General features: G+C 41.8%; 1 protein-coding gene across 1 annotated transcript; it reads right to left on the bottom strand.

The window, feature by feature from the left end:
- Nucleotides 1-1,447: 1,447 nt before the first annotated feature.
- gsg1l2b (gsg1-like 2b) lies at nucleotides 1,448-17,914 on the bottom strand. The gene is made up of 5 exons (XM_056365465.1): nucleotides 17,453-17,914; nucleotides 16,704-16,751; nucleotides 13,159-13,311; nucleotides 4,319-4,430; nucleotides 1,448-4,022 (listed from the first exon to the last, which is right to left on the bottom strand). Exons 1-5 carry the CDS (start codon nucleotides 17,751-17,753, stop codon nucleotides 3,722-3,724), a joined length of 915 nt encoding a protein of 304 aa, XP_056221440.1. The 5' UTR covers nucleotides 17,754-17,914; the 3' UTR covers nucleotides 1,448-3,721.
- Between the last annotated feature and the right edge of the window lie 513 nt (nucleotides 17,915-18,427).

Consider the following 18,427-nt stretch of genomic DNA (forward strand, 5'->3'; position numbering starts at 1 on the left):
TTTTCCGTTTGCATGTATTTGCACTAGTTTGAAAGCGTTAAAAAAATAAAAGTATTTTTAAGCATAAACTTTTCTCACACTTCCTTCTGCTCACTGTTTATTATCCCATGTAGAAATGTAATATATGACATATACGTCACCTATAAGGGGATATATTATTATCACATATACATCCTCTGGATATATAAAGATATACGTTTATAATATATATGAAATATCTATAGTAGAATTTGTTTATGTACATTTATTAAAAATATCTATATGATTAATTTTTACACTTCTACATTATTCTAATTATACAATTCTATTTTTTTTATTCTATTCTCCTGCTCTAATATATTTTTTATACATTTCTTTTCAATTTTAAACATTTATATCTTCCAATTCTCAGACTCTTTGTTATATAATATCAACATATATTGACAATTATTGAAGGTATATGTTTATAATACATGTATGAAATAATCATAGTAAAAAGTGTTTATGTGCAAATATTAAAAAGATCTATATGATGGATTTTTATATGGTACAATATTTTGAGACCATATATGTTAACATGATATATTTAATTTATATATGCAGGTTTATTAAAAGAACATACATATAAAAGTTTTGGACCCTCCTGTATATAGACTAATATCAACATATATTGACAGGCTTTGGGATGAATATATATCTATGTAACATCTGTCTACCATATAAGCATACATACATAAACTACACTTAAATGTTGTATATGAAATTGTTCCAATTTCTAGTAGGTTTCAAATATCATTTTATATGGAAATTCAATGTATGTACATGTATTACATTTGCATATGGGTTAAATGCTGTTATTTTAAGGTCTTAATGAGAAAGCTTTGGATTTATGTTGAAGAGCATCAGTGCAATTGCTTTGCAAATAAATTAATTTACATCAGATATAATAAGATGGAAACAAGCGTCCTGGAAAACCTGGGAAACGGTTGATCAGTTTACCAGTCATGGAAAACACAAGGGAAATAAGAGAAAAAAATTGAAATGTCCTGGAAAATTATCTCAAAATGTCGTGAAGCTCGGAGCGGTGAGTGCTGGTTAATCTCGCTAATGACGTCACTTCCTGTCACTAGTCAAGAAGCTAAAGTGTGATAAACTGATGAGAACCAGCTTTGAATCTACGTTTAGCTAAAGGAAAAAGTGAGTTATAAATCAATAATGATGATAATAATGATACGTTATTTATCTTATTTAAGTTCTTGTGATCAATTTGTCATAATTTCATTATTAATTAAACCTGTAAGAGATGCTGCCTGTCGTATGAGTTGGATCACTGAAAATGTTCCAGAAAAATTTTAAATGATAAATCAAATCAAATATATATATATATGTGTGTGTGTGTGTGTGTGTGTGTGTGTAACAGTAACAGTGAGTAAACGGCGCCATCCTGTGGAAAATAAAGTGGAGCAGAAAGAGTAAAAACATGTTTCTTTAATATGATTCTCATTTACCTTTAAATCAAATCTTCTCATAGAAAGTTTTATTCATATTAATCATATATTACGTTTCAATTGATGACATCACACAAAAACTCTGACACACACACAAAGACAACAATCCGAGCCAGGGAATTTAAACTGACCAAATAAATAAATACACAAATATTATACACATTGTTTTTGAAATGCACATAAAAGTACTTTATATAACAACGACTTCATTCCAGCTCCATCAACACAGTCCACTGAACATCAAAGTCCTGGCCATCAGGGAGAGATCGACACAGAGAGCTGCTCCTCGCGCTCAGGTGTTTGGCAGTTTGCACAGATCAGGTGATCAGTCCGAGGAACAGCTCGGTGAATGTGAAGAACATGCTTGTTTCACCTGGAGCATGCTGCTTGGAGGTGAAGGCACTCAGCGCGGCCCCGCAGGCGTCCTCCACCCGTGTGACCGTGTGTGTGTGTGTGTGTGTGTGTGTGTGTGTGTGTGTGTGTGTGTGTGTGCAGTCCGAACACTTACAGTAACACCATCCTCTCCACAGAGCTTCACCCAGCTCGCCACAGCTGCATCTCTCAGAGGTGTAAAGAGTGACCGCAGCTGCAGAGCCACATGTGGCAACACATCAGTTCTGAGACATTAGTATAGTTTACAGCAGTGGGTCCCAACCTGCGGGCTGTGGCCCACTGGTGGGCCGCGCAGGTATTGCAAGTGGGCCGAGAAATCATTTGCAGAACACAAGAATTTTGGTGAAAAAAGGAATAAAAAAAATAAAAATACAACTTTAAAATGAAACAATATTTAAAAAAGATAAAAAATGTTGACAGAACCCCCCCCATCACTGTGATAAAGAAGCTTATGTTGTCCTGCCGGACCACATCATCTACTTGTTTCTATCTCAGTGTGATTGCGCTGAACGATCACATCCAGGGCAAAAACTGGAGAATGAGAAGGACCGATGTGAGCAACAGTTAAATGGAAAGAGACAGAAAGTGAACGGACAAAGAAAGAAAAACTGAGCTTCCGACATGTTTCCCCTGCTTTCATTTCAAATTGAATATTTGATCGTTATCATACTACGTATTGTTTACGAGGTCGGACGTGGGCCGCCGACGTCAGATTTTCAAGTGGGGCCCGAGTTGGAGAAGGTTGACCTGAATGAGGGAGTTCATGGGAGATTTATTTGGACGGCAGGAACAGAAGAGTTTATGGAGCCAGTTAAATTACAAACAGTGTCAAACCGTTCAGACATGATTTCAGTTCACATTCCAGACTTTGATTTAAATATGTTTGTATAACTTTTGGTTTCACCATGTTGAAATTCCAACACTGTCTCATCTCAGGGCACCTTAATGTTTGGGACACAGCGGTGATGGGTATATTAAAGCAGAATGCAATGACTGTCTGTGACTCATAGACACTGGCACAGCTCGTATCCTCATGTTGAACAACAGCAACTACAGACTGCAAAGAAACAAGCCCAGGTATCTTACACCTGCACTGACGAAGCGATGGAACGCACCTGAGTGATCACAAACACCTGTGGAGCCAAACGTCCCAAACACTGAGGTTCCCCTCAGGGCCTGTGTGTAAAAAAAGTGTTGTAATTTCAACATGGTGAAATTGAAATGTATGAAATGAACATGAACTTTAATAATGTGTGAATGGTTTGATTTGAAATAGGAAAATAAATAAATAATATGAATAATTATATCTTTTTACACTCTTTGGGGCTAAACAGCCAAACATTTTCCTCACAGGTTAGCGTGCACCAAAAGAGAGAATAATTGTTGGACTTAAATCTGTCAGGTTACCAGTAACATGAAAGCTAATGTTGCTCAAAGTCTGATGAATGTTTAAATGGGCAGTTGTTTTAAATAGCTAACACATTAGCTTCATTAGCTTCAACTTCATACGTCACATGTGTTTTCCAGTGTCTTCGAATGATGCAAGAATCTATTTAATGCAGCTTTAGGATGAAACTGTAAAATAAATTGAACATACAACCTGAATCTGTAAAGACAGGCTCAACTCTTTAAATAAGCAGCTGTTTTAAAAAGCTAACACGTTAGCTATGTCAACTTTTGATAAGACGGTAAAATGTCAAATGTGGAGTTCTGTCACCAAACGACTAAAAACCTGATTAATGCCGCTTTAAAAATCTCTCTCTCTCAGCTGTGGTCTCCTTTTGTTTAAAGTAATTAACCATCATTATCAGACCGAACATTCACGACACACTGCCGCTCCTCTAGCAGTACTCCTCCCCCTGCGGGTCGGGCAGGTCGTTGAGGTCCAGGAAGATGGAGGTGTTGGAGAGCTTGCGGCCGTTGGACGACAGGTCCAGCAGCTCCTCGGCGGTGCTCGGCACCGAGCTGATGTACATGTCCCAGACCTGCTCCGGAGAGTCCAGCTCCAGCAGCTTCTGCTTGATCTTCAGGTTCTTCTCGATGTTTCTGCGTTTGTGCTTGAACTCCAGGATGGTTTTGGTGTAGCGGTTGATGGTGGTGACGGAGGACGCCATGCAGGCTGTGAAGGAGCTCCACGCCAGACTAAAGTGAAGAGACACAAACAGGTTCAACCTCTTTCTTCAAATTGGTGCATTATTCATTAAAATGCATGTTGGGCTGAATTTGGGTTACAATAGATTTCTGTCCATTATCAGGACATATGTTATGTTATATGTTATTTTCATGTGTAACAAACTACTCAGTTCAATTAGAGCTGACGTGATCATTATATTATAAGTTGATAAACAAAAATAAAATAATGAATTAATTAAGGTAATTAAAGTAATTTCAGCTCACAGGTACCACAGCGTCTTCCTGTGCGTTTCTCTCACACTCACATGTAAGACCAGCTGTAGTCCCAGGTCTGAGGTTTCCAGTCCTCCGGGCCCAGACTCACAGTCAGCTGGAAGGCAGTGGTGAACATCATGTGGGCCACCATCCCCAGCAGCCCTGATGCACACAGAGGGAACACGGCGTCATCACAGCGGAGGAAGACAAACTCATCATCCTCCTCGGAGACTGATCACTGCACGTCCCTTCAGTCACCACTTGGTGGCAGTGTTGCACAGTGTGAAACACAGTGTAGACCTGCTCTCTGTGACCGTCCTGTACGACCTCATAACAGATCTGTCATATATCACGTGTCCTCTCATATATGAGACCCAAGTTAGAGTATTTCCATTTAATGCTTCTTTATTTTTAACTTTTAAAACAACATAGTGTTAAAGATTATATCATTAGTTTTCTCTTTGTCAAGTGTCAGGTGACTTTCCCCGTACAGAAATGTAATATATAACATCTATGTCCCTATATTAAGAGTGATGTTGCCGTATATATATTTCATATATGGAAATTCAATATATATATACATTTACTACATTTGCGTATTTGTTAGCAGTTCAACCAAAGAGATAGTTTGCATCTAAACTTGTTCAATTTCATTTAAAGCTCCATATTTTCTTCTTCTTCTGTGTTTTATTTGAAGTGTTGATCCATCAGAAGTTATAAAAACCATCTCAGTGTAGTTTCACATCTCCTCTCTCCTCACATCTGGCTTCTCTCTGGAGCTCTAGTAACAACAGGTCGGTGAGCCAATCAGAAGAGAGGAGGCTCTGAGCCTCTCTTCTGATTGGCTGACTGTTTTCTGAGTGATCCAATAAAAATAAAGCAGATTTCAGGTTAAAACACTCAGAGAAACCAAATCCTGCAAGGTTTGGATGGTGGGTCCAGGTGGGCGGGGCTTGGTGACTGCTTTGTTGTGACATCACAAAGTTTGTTTGTTACAATGAGTCGTGTTTAATTTGCAGCTGATTCTGAGGCCTGACAGTGAATCTGCAGAACTACAGGAGTTTTGTGTTTCCTTGGTTCTTATACGATTAGGATGAGTAAATCCTGCAGGACGTGTCAGTCAGGACACAACAATGTAGAAATAATTATTTATTTCCTCATGAATAGTCAGCTGATGAAATGGAGGACACCGAGAGATAAACATGGTAATCACATCCGAGTGTTTTTGTTTGTGAGACAAACAAAAAGAGTCGGAGACAACTGTTCACTGCGTCCTGTCCCCCTGAGCTGCTGTCGCCTCACATGCCAAGTTCTCTCTTCAGAGCTGATTATTATTTATTGTTCTTATACTCAACAGTTATTTTTAACTTTCATAAGAGAAGAAACTGTCAGGATGAGGACTGAACCAATCTGTCTCAGGTGAACTGAGGTTCCTGGAGTTAAACCAGAACCAGTATCCATCAGATATTTGCAGCTACACTAGGAACCAAAGATCCAGTCGGGTCCAGACCTCCACAGGTCCAGACCTCCACAGGTCCAGACCTCCACAGGGGGCGGCTGACGTGACGCTACCTGTGGTGGCCACGTACAGACGGTTTCTGCAGGTGGACAAACCTGCCACATGAGTTCATTTAAGAGAACGACAGTTCTGTTTGTACATTTTTTTATCTTTTAATCAGCTCCTCATCCTTTTCTCTCGTCTTCCAGCTCTCGTCCTTTAATGTCGTCTGAAGCTCTGGCTCTCATCACACTGGTATTCTCACCACCCATTAAATAGAGCAGGAATAAAAACCAGCATGTGTAGCCCACCAATCCGATTACCACATAAGCCTCAAATCCCTGAGCCACAAACACCTCAAACTCCCGTCTCATCCCCCGTCACTGTTCGTGTTTATTCCTGAAGACATCCCGGTGTCAGCGTCGTGTCGGGACGAGAGCGACGAACTCTGACATCTGAGTCTCAGCTCACGTCATGAAATCACACAAGGTCACTTCATCCTACATGAAGTCAATAAATGTCACGCAGGTATTGTTTATTTTAGTATCAGAGCATCTGACAAGGACACACACACACACACACACACACACACAGCTCAGACACTGGTTTAGTGTCGTCTGTATACACTGCTATTCTCTCCACGGTCACTAGGGGGCAGCAAGGTTAACCATGGATGAAAGAGTGAATTAATAAATGAATAGAAGCAAGTTTTTAATGGACTTATAATATATTGAATAATACAAATCACAAAATACTTCCTCTTTATCTGGTTCAGTTTTCTTTTCTCCCTCTTAAGAAAAATGAAAATGAAAGTTTTCATTCATTCATTATCAACAGCATCAACAAGAGGCCATTCATCCCATTTTCAGGATCCCAACAAAAGGTTGGAAGATGAAAAAAGGTGCTTCAGTTTACAGCTGGTCTCAGGGTCGGGTCCTGGTCCAGGTCCTGGTCCAGGTCGAGCTAAGTCTCTGTGGCGTCATGAATTTATTACTGTTCTTATTGTTTGAATGTGTGTAGTCGTAAAGTTTTAGGTTAACTGGACCCAAATGCAAAATGCAGCAACCACAGCAGAGTTCTTGCAATAAACATATTTATTAAATAACGCCAACAACAACAAAAAAGACTCACTGAACTGGTAAAAACAGAAATCCAAACTGGGGACGTGAGACGAACAACGTCCATGAACAAAAGTCTGAACGCAGGAGAATCCATGAGGGAAACACGAGGAGGAACCAGGGAAGAACCGACAAAGACACCAGGAAGCACTAAAGACTAAATACATACAAGGGCAGCAGGTAACGAGACACAGGTGGAACACATTAGGGCGGGGCAGACACACAAGGAAAGCTACTTCAAAATAAAACAGGAAACAAATGTCCGAACATAAAGACTCCCATCAGGGCGGGGCCATGAGAGTATTCTCATTCTTTCTATTCATTGTAAGATTTAATAACAAAATGCAGTTACTTAGGAACTTGTTTTAAAAGGTTCAGCAGGTAGAGCGGGTCGTCCACTAATCAGAAGGTCGGTGGTTCGATTCCCGGATCCTCCGGTCTGTATTTCGGAGCGTCCTTGGGCAAGATACTGAACCGTGAATTGCACCTGACGTATCATCAGTGTGTGAGTCTTTACAAGTGCAGAACCATTTACCATTAAACATGTGACATCTGGACATCGTGCTCAGAGTGTGTGTGAGCACGACTCATTCACCTGGCGCGTATCTCACCTGTCAGTTCATCTATTCTTTCTGTAGCGTCACTGTTTGTGTAGCTAGTGTTGGTTGTTGTGTCGGTCTTTGTTAGTAGCTGTGTAGTTATAAAGTCGTTTAACGTACTTTCAGTCACTTAATGTATCTTCTCTTTGTTGTTGCTTTGTCTAATTTCCTCCTAAAGTCGGTTTGTGCTCGTCAGACACTCGGGACTGATCACCAGAGGAGCGGTTGTTAGTTTTATTGTGCTGAGTCTGAACTTACAGCCCGGGCGGATAATTAAAACGCTTCAGCCTGATAATTCTGAGTAACGCTGTATTTCCTCGAACTGAGCAAAAACCTTCACTACAATTTGTGTATGTACATCTCTATATACTGTATATACATGTGTACTGTAACTATCTATGTATCTGTGAGAAACCGCCAATGCCAAAACTCAATACTTACATATGTGCATACTATTATACATATACATACATGTATCCATGCATTTACACACATACAGTTATGCATGTACATACATATATATATATATTCATAAACACATGCATAATATGAGTATGAGGGTATATGAGTGTGAGAATATATGAACATATACAGTATATATGCACATGCATGATAGTATATATGTATGTGAATGTGAAGTATTCAGTTTTGGCGTTGGCGGCTTCTCATATCGATCTGTGACTTCTGTATAGTGGTAAGAGACATACATGAACATATACTGTACACTATACATGTCATACCGTTTATACACTGCAGTCATGTATGAGACTTTCTTGTTTGGCTTGAGGGACGTAATATTTTGCCAGCTGGGAGCTTCGGCTCTATTCCACTCCCATTTGGCACAAAACACAAGTTCATCGTCATTATCACCGAGATGCACAACATGCGAATCCAGCACAGAAAGTCTGAAGTCATCATCGCTCTCGCTCCTCGCTCTAACTGTCAGTCCAGACGTCACGTGGTTTGTTTGGCTGTAAAAACAGGACTCAGTGTTTCTGCAGCACAATCACTTCAAGTAAAATTAATCACCTACTAAACTAAAGTTTGTCCTCAACAACCACAAAGTCTGTCTCTCCTCCACACTCTCTCTCTCTCCTCTACGTCTTCACTCTCTCTCATCCTCTTTCCCAGATGACTGACAGCTGTAATAAAGGCTCGTCTGCTCCTTTCTATTGTTCCCGTGGACTTCATTACCATAACCACTCTCTATCTGTTCTCCCCATTAAAAACACAAACAACTTCTAACTGCCTTCCTTCATTTAAACCAGTCATACATTTTACAAGCTCAGTAAACCCTGAGATAAACCTGGGAAGCTCTTAAGAAAACCAACACAATGCGACAGACACCACAAGAAATGTATGCAAACATCTGACTTCTGCAGACAGTGAGTCACATATAAATGAAGTATTAGTGATGCAGACTGGGGGGCTGAGAGGTTCGGTTACTGTTGGACTAAACGCAGCGGCGGTGAAGCCTGAGTGTGAGAGGCTGCGGCACGCTGGGTTCAGATCCTGTCAGCCGAAAATAAAAATATGACTGAAGGATGGTCAACACTTCCTCTCTGCTGTGATACACTGATACTGGAGATTGTGTCAGCTGGTGAACCTGTGGACCGACCCTGACAGATGAAAAATGAACCTGAATCCAATTTTTCATGTCCATGTTGGAGCTGGAGCGTTTTTTTTTGTCTAGGCCTTTGTAATATTTCCAGACTTTGTTTGCAAGGGCAGAGGAGGCAAGACAGGAAACAATTCACCTTGTTGTCTGTTCCTGGTTGGGCGCCAAAAATATTTGGGCTTCAGTACAGAAGGAAGAGCTCAGTTAGCCTTCTTGAAAACATTTAAAGTTCCTCCAGTCATGTTTTAAACTCTGTAAAAATCTTCTGCTGTGATTCATATTTAGTTTAACATGTTTTCACACATTAAACCGAGTCTGAAGCTCATCTACTCTCACTTCCTGGTTGAGAAATCTGGATCAGGCCTTGAGCCCCGCCCACCACCTGCTGGCTCCAGGTGGACAGGTGAGAGAGCAGAGAGCATCAAGATGGTTAGAGGAGGAAACATGAGAGAGACTCAGCCACATGTTTGAGCCTCAGTCAGACCCAGACTCAGAGGAGGAGTCTGAGACCAGAACCAGAGACTAGCACACGGGTCAGAACGGTTAGTGTAGTTAGCATCTTTTCAACTGTTAGCATAGTTAGCATCTTCCAGAACGGTGAGAGTCGTTAGCATCTTTTATTTGTTTGTTAGCTTGTAACTGGCAGTGGCTGATGGCTTAGTGGTTGTGCTAATGCTAACTCTCTCTCTCTCTGTACTGTATTTAGCCCCGCCCCCTGTCCCTAAAAGTTGACAGGATCGTCTCTTTAGGTCTGTGACGTATAAAACACTTGATGAAAATGGTCACTGGTCATAATAAATCCAAAATATCTGGAGAAATATCTCATGACTCTGAAATTAGCTTCAAATCTATGGAGCGTTTTAGCGTCTTTCAGCTCATTGTTTTGTATTTATGGCCCAAAACGTTTAATTCTGATTCACTAACACCAACCTGATTTCCAGCAGCAGGCAACTGTTTTCAGCTCTGATAAACCCCATTATATACTACCAACACTTGCACACTAATTAGCTGCTGCTGGCGTACACAGTAAAGCTTTTAGTAGCTAAAGAGATATTTCCCTCTGATGTTAGTAACAATTCATTCCCCGGGAGTGACACATGATGCTGCACTTTGTACTTCAAGGATAAATCCCATGAAAGACCAAACAAGTCTGTCTGTGGCTCGCAGCCTCGACCCGAGACATTAAAATTAAAAAGTATTCACAAATATATCATTTCTATCATTTTTAAAGAAAGTTGAGTAACACTTTCATAAAAACAGCTGAGCTCTGTAGGTTTTACCAGACATTACTGAAACAGGACTTCTAGTGTATTTGTTGGGGACTATTTTCTGCTGTGGATGAATACACATTTAGTGCAAGCAAGATGGTGTTTGTGGGATTCACTTGTTTGTTTCTTGGAGTTTATGTACCTCAATGCAAAGTGTTACCATGGAATTTCCTGATGTTAAAGAACAAGAAATATAAATGTATATATAAATATATAATAATATAATTACTACAGGGACAGAAAAATGTCACATGACACTAATGAGAAACGGAACAAGTGATACAAAGCCTGAAGGGTTAAGGGTACAGCCTGTTCACTGCTTCACTTGCCGACCAGATCAAATGGGACTTACTGACTCAGTACTTAGTCTAAAATCAAAGCGTTCGTCAGAACAGGAAAATCTCTGACTCCAGACTGATCAATATGCAGCCTCAGGCTCACTCGGGTCTAAATATACCATGTTTCTGAAAAGAGTTTCTCCAGAACGAAGTGTAGCTCACAAGATGATCTAAACTTTGTTTGCTGATCAGGAGCGTTCCTTTACAGCAGTGCTGAACCGTCAGTGCTACAGCTAGGCCTTATTGACATATCCTCCACATTGTTAGCTCAGATTCAGCTGTTCATTTTACAGAAACCATGACAACAACAGTAAAATTAAGTGAGATTTACCGACATTGTAAACCAGCAAGAGGAGAAACTTTTATTCTTGTTTTGAGATGAGAGGAGTGATATCACTAGCTCAGCTAGCTACTTAGCATGCTAACTTCAGTAGAAGAAAAGACGTGATAGAGACAGGAGTTAACAATGCTGTTTGTTTCCACCTCTGGACACAGCTGTTGGTGAATAAAGGAATGAAGTTTGATGCTAAACTCACATTTCTTCTAGATTGGTAAGTAAACAGCTGCTAATGCTAACGTTAGATATGTAGCAATAGCATAATGAATGTGTGTAAATTTTAAATGAGCTATTTGTAAGTTTTGCTATTGCTACATAGCTAACGTTAGCATTAACAGCTGTTTACTCACCAGTCTTTCCAAGAGCTCCAGGTTATTCTACAGTCTAGAGTCTGGTGCTACCTGAGTGTTTCTAATAAAATATACACAGTGCATATGTTACAAACCTCAAACATCAAAGAATGTGTTCAGAGCGTGGACCCAGGTTGTACAGGGGTGGGGGGTTGGTGTGTGTGTGTGTGTGTGTGTGTGTGTGTGTGTGTGTGTACGTGGGGGGGTACCTTTCTTAGCCCTGCAGCTCTCTGAGACATTTCCTCGCTCTGACCCTGACCAGTCAGTGAAAGGCTGCGAGTCGTTGCTGCTGAGCAGAGGATCTGTTGCTGCTGATTCGCTGCCCGGAGCGTGGTGGTCGAGATCATTTTCACACAGCGGATTAGAGAGAAGGTCATTGTTAAATCCTTCACAGACTGAAAACTGGCCAGAAATCTTCTCAGGGGCTGAGAGGCTGAAACTGGCCTGAACATGGGATTGACCAGTTGCCAGTGTGAAAGCAGAACTAAGATCTCAACTGCTTTAAAGCTGAACTGATAATAAAATTCATTTTTGTATCCTCAGTGTTTGTTTTTTGACATGAACTTTTGGTTCCAGGTGATTTGACTAGTGTAATACCTGTGTGGGTGGGACTAATTAGTTCAATATATCACTTTAATTCCAAAAGCCACACAGACAGTTAATCTCCTGGGAGACACTGTTATGATCTGAAATCACGCCCTCATTTATTCAGTCACTGTGTTGGAGACAGTTTCATCAGCAGTGAGCGGTGTAACACCCAGCTTTGACAGCGCTGCACCTTTAAAGGTGTGTGTTACAGTACGATGTCTGCAGGTGGTGCTTACACAGCTCTACGCAGCCCTCTACAGGACTGTGGCCGATGTGACGTCACAACATGCTGCTTGAAGACTGTGCAGTTTTACTGTCTGCACCATCCAAGAGTTGAAGCTTTTTAAAGAACTGAAGCAGAGGAAGAACCCAGTGATCGTGGTTTATCATGGTTTTATGCTTTTGCTTCACCAGTCTATAAAAAGCTATGAGGGGAGGGAGAGAAGTTCATCCTGAGGCCTCAGTTATATCTGTTTCTATCCTGCGCAAACGCACTACGAATCAAATCAAAATGGTGAAATCCATGCAAGAAGAATAACAACACAGATGTCCTTGTATTCAGCGTCCATGTTTGTTTTCAAGCTTAGTCACAGTTAGTATCCTCGTCAGTAACGTTAATGTCACGAACCTGTACTCTCCTCGGGGTCAGTCGGCACAAAGATACCAGTTGACATGTCTGTATGTCTGCACACAGCCTGTATTCAGAAACTGAGCCTTAAAACCAGCCGTCTGGAGTGATGTCACAACAAAGCAGTCACCAAGCCCCGCCCACCTGGACCCACCATCCAAACCTTTACAGGATTTGGTTTCTCTGAGTGTTTTTACCTGAAATCTGCTTTATTTTTATTGGATCACTCAGAAAACAGTCAGCCAATCAGAAGAGAGGCTCAGAGCCTCCTCTCTTCTGATTGGATCACCGACCTGTTGTTACTAGAGCTGCAGAGAGAAGCCTGAGAGAGGAGATGTAAAACTACACTGAGATGGTTCTTAAAACCACAAATATATCTTCTTATGGGTCAACACTTCAAATACAACAGGAAAAAATGTAATATATGGAGCTTCAGACACTATTTCCACAAAACCAAAACCTTTTTCTTCTTCTTCCTAAAACAAATTCCAGTTCAACAGACTTATTTCATGTAACCGTACTCCATGTTATGTCACGACGCCACTGACCTGAGAGCACGGTGAATATCGCCGCGAAGGCGTTGAGCTTGAGGCCGTCGATGACGTTGCCGAAGTGACACACCTCTACGGACATGAGGATGCCCCCGGTGGCCAGCAGGAGGATGTACAGGCACTCTGCAACGATGCACAGCCACAGCACTCCTGAGGAGAGAGGTGAAGAGTAAAGAGGAGGGAAAAAATGACATGAAGACATATTTATGTTGTGGGTGTGGGGATGAGCACGGTTCAGTGAATGATGGTGGGGGTGTGGAGAGAGGGAGCGAGAGAGAGGAGCGATGGGGGTTGAGAAAAAATATAGGTAAGCAAGGGCGAAGGGAGAGGACAGGGACGAGGCGAGGAGGAGGAGGAGGAGGAGGGGAAGAGGATGAGCCTGGAAAGGTGGAGCAGTGACCCCGTCACCCATATGATTAACCTTCACAGTCAGAGGAAGGATATACGAGCCTCCGCGAGCCGCACAGCAGCCGGAGCTCGTGGCAGAACGTACGTGGTGCAACGAAATATCAATGGATTTAAAATCCTCTAAATGTAAGCTGTGGTGTAATTACTTATATCACCCAAGGGCAGGTAGTTATTATGTGGTTAATTAATCACAATGTGGACTGGAGTAATATGCCTAAAATATCCCTGTATGAATTATGAATGGAGTTACATCCTTCAGCTGAAAAAAAAACCTTTTTTATCTGCTTCAAATTGAATTTAGTTTAAATGTTCAATTAAATTGAGAGTGAGAGGGAGGAGAGCATCAGGCTGAATGTTATTAGAACTTTAAGGCTTTAAACCGGCTGCAGTTAAGTGCATTTATAGAGTTTCCCCTCATTTTGCTTTGATATGTAATATTTTAATCATGTGATGTCAGCGTGCGGCGGAGCAGCGGAAACTCTCTGTACGACAGTGTTAAAGCCCGGCGTCTGAAGATCTCTTCAGGAAACACCAACATGGAGTGGCCCGGTTCCAGACATCTTCATCATCTGCCCACGTCTTTGTTTCCACAGTCGCAAGAAGAACGAAGCCCATCAGAGGTTTGTCGGCAGGATTAAAGGATAAAGATGTTTTTTTTCTTTACTTTCCTTTTCGGCCACAAATCCCATGAAAAGAACCAAAATCATGTGTCAGTGTCTGACTTCTGGAGCCTGTCTGTGGCTCACTGGATTAAAAAAATGCCTCAGGTTCTTTCTTTGAAGAACTTGGAACTGTAGTTTTTAACACAACATTGTGTGTAGAAGAGCGGTTTCTGAAGCTCAGAGTGAGCGGCTCCACCGTTGCCATCTTGGCAGTTTCTGACTCCGCCCCCTAACTCCCAGTTAATCCAAAAATGGTCAAAGAGGAGGGGCGTGTGTGGAGCCGAGACTTCGTTGCTTAAACTGTTTCTGGCAAGCATGAGCTCACCCACCTGTCACTCAAAGAGGCCACGCCCTCAATCCTCCATAACTTTACTCCTTAATAAAATGTAAACAGGTGAGTTATATAAACAGGTGTCATGAAGGAGGAAATTAGCTCTAGAGACCAAAACAGTTTTTGTACCAGGCTGTAAACATGTTTATTTCTGCTGTAAAGTTGGACATTTTAACATGGGAGTCTATGGGGACTGACTCACTGTTGGAGCCAGACTCTAGTGGTCGTTAGAGGAACTGCAGCTTCAGGTTCTTCATTGTTGGAGGCTGATCAGGGTTTTTCCTGCATAGAGAATTGCCTCCGACAAATTTCGTGCCTCCTCCGCCTCCCGCCAAGCACACCCAGCTTTATGAAAAGTTTCCATAAATTACCGTTACATCCCATCGTGTATGTTTTTTTGTTTTCTTTGCAGAAATGTCTCAAATCACAGATTATTTTAAAGAGAGTTTGCGAGGAGGAGAATTGCGAGGACAGGTGAAACAGTACGGTACCACCCCCGCCTCATTTACAACCAGGAAAAACCCTGTTGATGAAAAAAGATACAGGTTGTTTTAAATTGACTCTGAGATATAAAAAAGTCTCAAAGCGACAGTTTACACTTATCTACTTTCTTTGAGAGAGTTTTATCCCATAAAACCACAACTTGTTGTTTTTACACTTGGGCTTTTAATGGATTAAGGAAATGAGATGAAGTGTTAATTAGAGCTTTAGATGAGCTAGTAGATGGATTTTATTCCCTTTGCCAGCTGTTTCCTGGTTTCCAGTCTTTACACTCATCACCACCTGAGCTTGCAAATAAGCACATCTCAAAGGAATCCTCCAAATATTCTTTTAAATCAATCCATTACAGGGATTGATACGAGAAACAGCTGACGTGACTCAGACTGAGCGATAAGGTGAGAGTGAAATGACAGCAGTCTGATGTTCAGGCAGCTGATTAGAGACCAGCAGGCGAGGAGGTGATTGATTTATTGAGACTCCACTTAACTTATTACCCACCAGTGAAAGTGATCATTTAAACCACAGCTCTGTTGTGTCGCTCCATCAACAACTATTGATCCTGCCACCAACACTCTAATGAGGATGATTTAACCACAGCTCGTTAACTTCGTTGCTTAAGATATAGAAGAGGACGATTAGTTTGTTTTGGGGGGGAGGGGGCGCTAGAAACATGACGGACACGTTCATGGCACTGAGCCCAGAGATTAAAGGACACAAGATGCTCCAACAGGAGAAGGGGGGGAAGTGAACAACAGGACGGCACTTCAGTGAGAAGATGGACGAGTACGACAGCTCTTAGTGAACTAATTACTTCATTAATTCTGATCATCTACCATATTTATAATAATGCAATTATATATCATTATTAATAATACACAACTGTGGTCCTGACACTGCAGGAGCGTGATATTTCCTGATCTTATATTAGCAACTTTAAATTATTGAATTATAGCAGCAGGGAAATTTGTATTAAATTATTACATGTTATTTCTCTCTCTCTCTCTCTCTCTCTCTCTCGCAGGGGTCGTTCACTTTCCTTGTTATTGTTTAATATTGTATAAAAGATATGAACAGTATGCAGTGTAATCTTGTATTTGGGCGGAATAAACCTTTAAAACTAAACGCACCTGGACAAAAAACAAGTAGTAATTGGAAGTGCTCCGGTTGGCTGGCATGAAAACCTAAAGTCCTAGAAGTGCGGTCCTGAAACTGCAGGAACATACAACTGGAGAAACCTCCTGGCAGCGTTTCACCACAGTGACAAAAGCTCTTAACTGTCGACTCCAGTCAAAGTGGTCACCGCAGCACTAAGCAGCTTAGTTAGAGAGCAATCCGAAAAACAGCCTCTACGACCAAAGAGCCGAGGGTTTGTTCGGGCCCGGAGATGACGGACCTGTAAGAGGTTTGTTTTTCAGCCTCTCGTGACTCTTCCACCTCCGTCAGCTGCAACTTGGTCTTTTTATAAAATGGACGGAGCCTCGCTGCTTTAATCTCTGCACAAATGACCCAGTGTTGTGTGTGTCTCTTCTGCACCAGGGAGATTGCATTGCATTGCCACATGCTCATAAATAAGTGCATTTCTCCACGTCACTGACGATGATGTTTGTGTGCAACAATATTTTACATAAATATTTTCTTACCTCTTTCATTCGAAGGTGCAACATAAAGGAAACTTCTGCATTTCTCACCTGGAAGAGACGGAAACATGAGACACTGAGATCTGAGACTCTTCATCTGTCATCCATATTATTTCTGTCTTTTTTTTTTTTGTCTCACAAAATTCAAAATTCACAATTTGATCCAATCTGTGGAGGGATTTCATTTCCGTGTTTGTGCAATGACAAGGTGGAGCAGTGAGGATGACCAAAGATTCAAATGCTTGTGAGGAGACAGATCCACATCAGGGGGACCAGGCAGTTTTTATGAGACATTAAAATCAGGCTACAATGATGAGTTGATTAATCAAAGTTAATTGATAATTAATAATTAGCATCGTGTCTGGTTTCAGCTTCTCAAACGTGAATATTTTCTGCTTTTCTCAGTCATGTCAAATTTCATATATTTGGATTACTGGTGAGACAAAACAAGAAATCTGAAAATGTCTTGTTGTGTTCTGACATTTTATGGAGCTCAGTTTACTGCGTCTAAAGATCCACAAACACCTGTTTATCTAAGAGCAGGTGTTTAGGTTTGATCTTTTTCTGATGTAATAAATGTTTCAAATCCATTTCGGATGTTAATCATGAAACTCCAGATTGTGTTAAATCAGCTTTCTGGTGTTAAAAAGGACTTTGACTCTGGTTTTGTGGGTTACTGGATCGACGTGACGCACAGCTCGCGCGCCCCGCTGCGCTCCGGTCCCAGCCGGTGCCGCTCCGAGGGAACTCACCGGTCATGTTGATGTTCTGCTCGCAGGAGAACCAGATCCCGGTGTGAAACTTCCTCATCACGTACTTGTCCTCCCCGGTCTCCCAGATGTACTGCACCAGCCGCGTGTCGTTGATGTTGGAGCTGTTGAACCGGATGCAGAAGGACTGTCTGGTGGTGCCCGGCCCGGTGCAGAACGGCTTCACCACCTTCCGCGTCCCCTCGCACCAGTAGCTGGTGGTGAGCGCGGACACGGCCAGGAACAGGGACAGGAAGTTCAAGGTGAGAGCCAGCGACGCTCTCCGCCGCCGGTCGATCCCCATAGCGGCGACCGGAGGACCGAACTTAATCCCTCGCCTTGTATGACACCGGATTGTGGCGACTTCTCCTCCTCAAACCCTCATAATCCGGTTATTCCGTTAACGTGTCCGCGGCCAATTACCGCGGCGCGTCTGGTCCGAGCTGCGGCTCCACTCCTCTCACATCTGCCGCTCAGCGCAGCCCACTCTCATTTTGTAGCTGCCCCCCCACACCCGCCTCTTACACCCCCCCTCACACACACACACACACACACACACACACACACACACACACACACACACACACACACACACAGCGGAGCTCCTGTGGTCCTCCATGGATCCTTTTCTGTCTTTTAAATAAAACATCTAAACAAAATCTGTCATGAATAAAATGTTAAATATAAATAAAAAAATATTTAATAGAAATTTAATTACATTCCAGCACGTGAACAAACACTGATTAATTATTTAAAATACGTTTTAAAGGGCCATTCCTTCAATTTAGTCTAAAACTTAGAGGACTGGCAAAATGGCAGGCCACCAGGCAAATGTTTGGGGGGCAGGGGCGGATCATGAGGGGCATTGGCCCCAGCTGAAATCTGAAGTGCCCCTGTCCTGCCACTGGTCACCTGACTCTTCACTTTAAACACTTTTGTAACTGTAGTGGTCACATGGAGAAGGATGATTCTGATTCT

This window comes from Seriola aureovittata, chromosome 21 (genome assembly GCF_021018895.1).
Source record: "Seriola aureovittata isolate HTS-2021-v1 ecotype China chromosome 21, ASM2101889v1, whole genome shotgun sequence".
NCBI lineage: Eukaryota > Metazoa > Chordata > Actinopteri > Carangiformes > Carangidae > Seriola > Seriola aureovittata.

Bases quoted from the DNA above. Each gene is read 5' to 3' on its own strand.
- gsg1l2b (XM_056365465.1), bottom strand. From the start codon at position 17,753: ATGGGGATCGACCGGCGGCGGAGAGCGTCGCTGGCTCTCACCTTGAAC. The intron at 16,752-17,452 runs GTGAGTTCCCTC...CGTCTCTTCCAG, and splicing joins GCAGAACATCAACATGACCG to GTGAGAAATGCAGAAGTTTC. The intron at 4,023-4,318 runs GTGAGTGTGAGA...TCTTCACTTTAG, and splicing joins GACTACAGCTGGTCTTACAT to TCTGGCGTGGAGCTCCTTCA.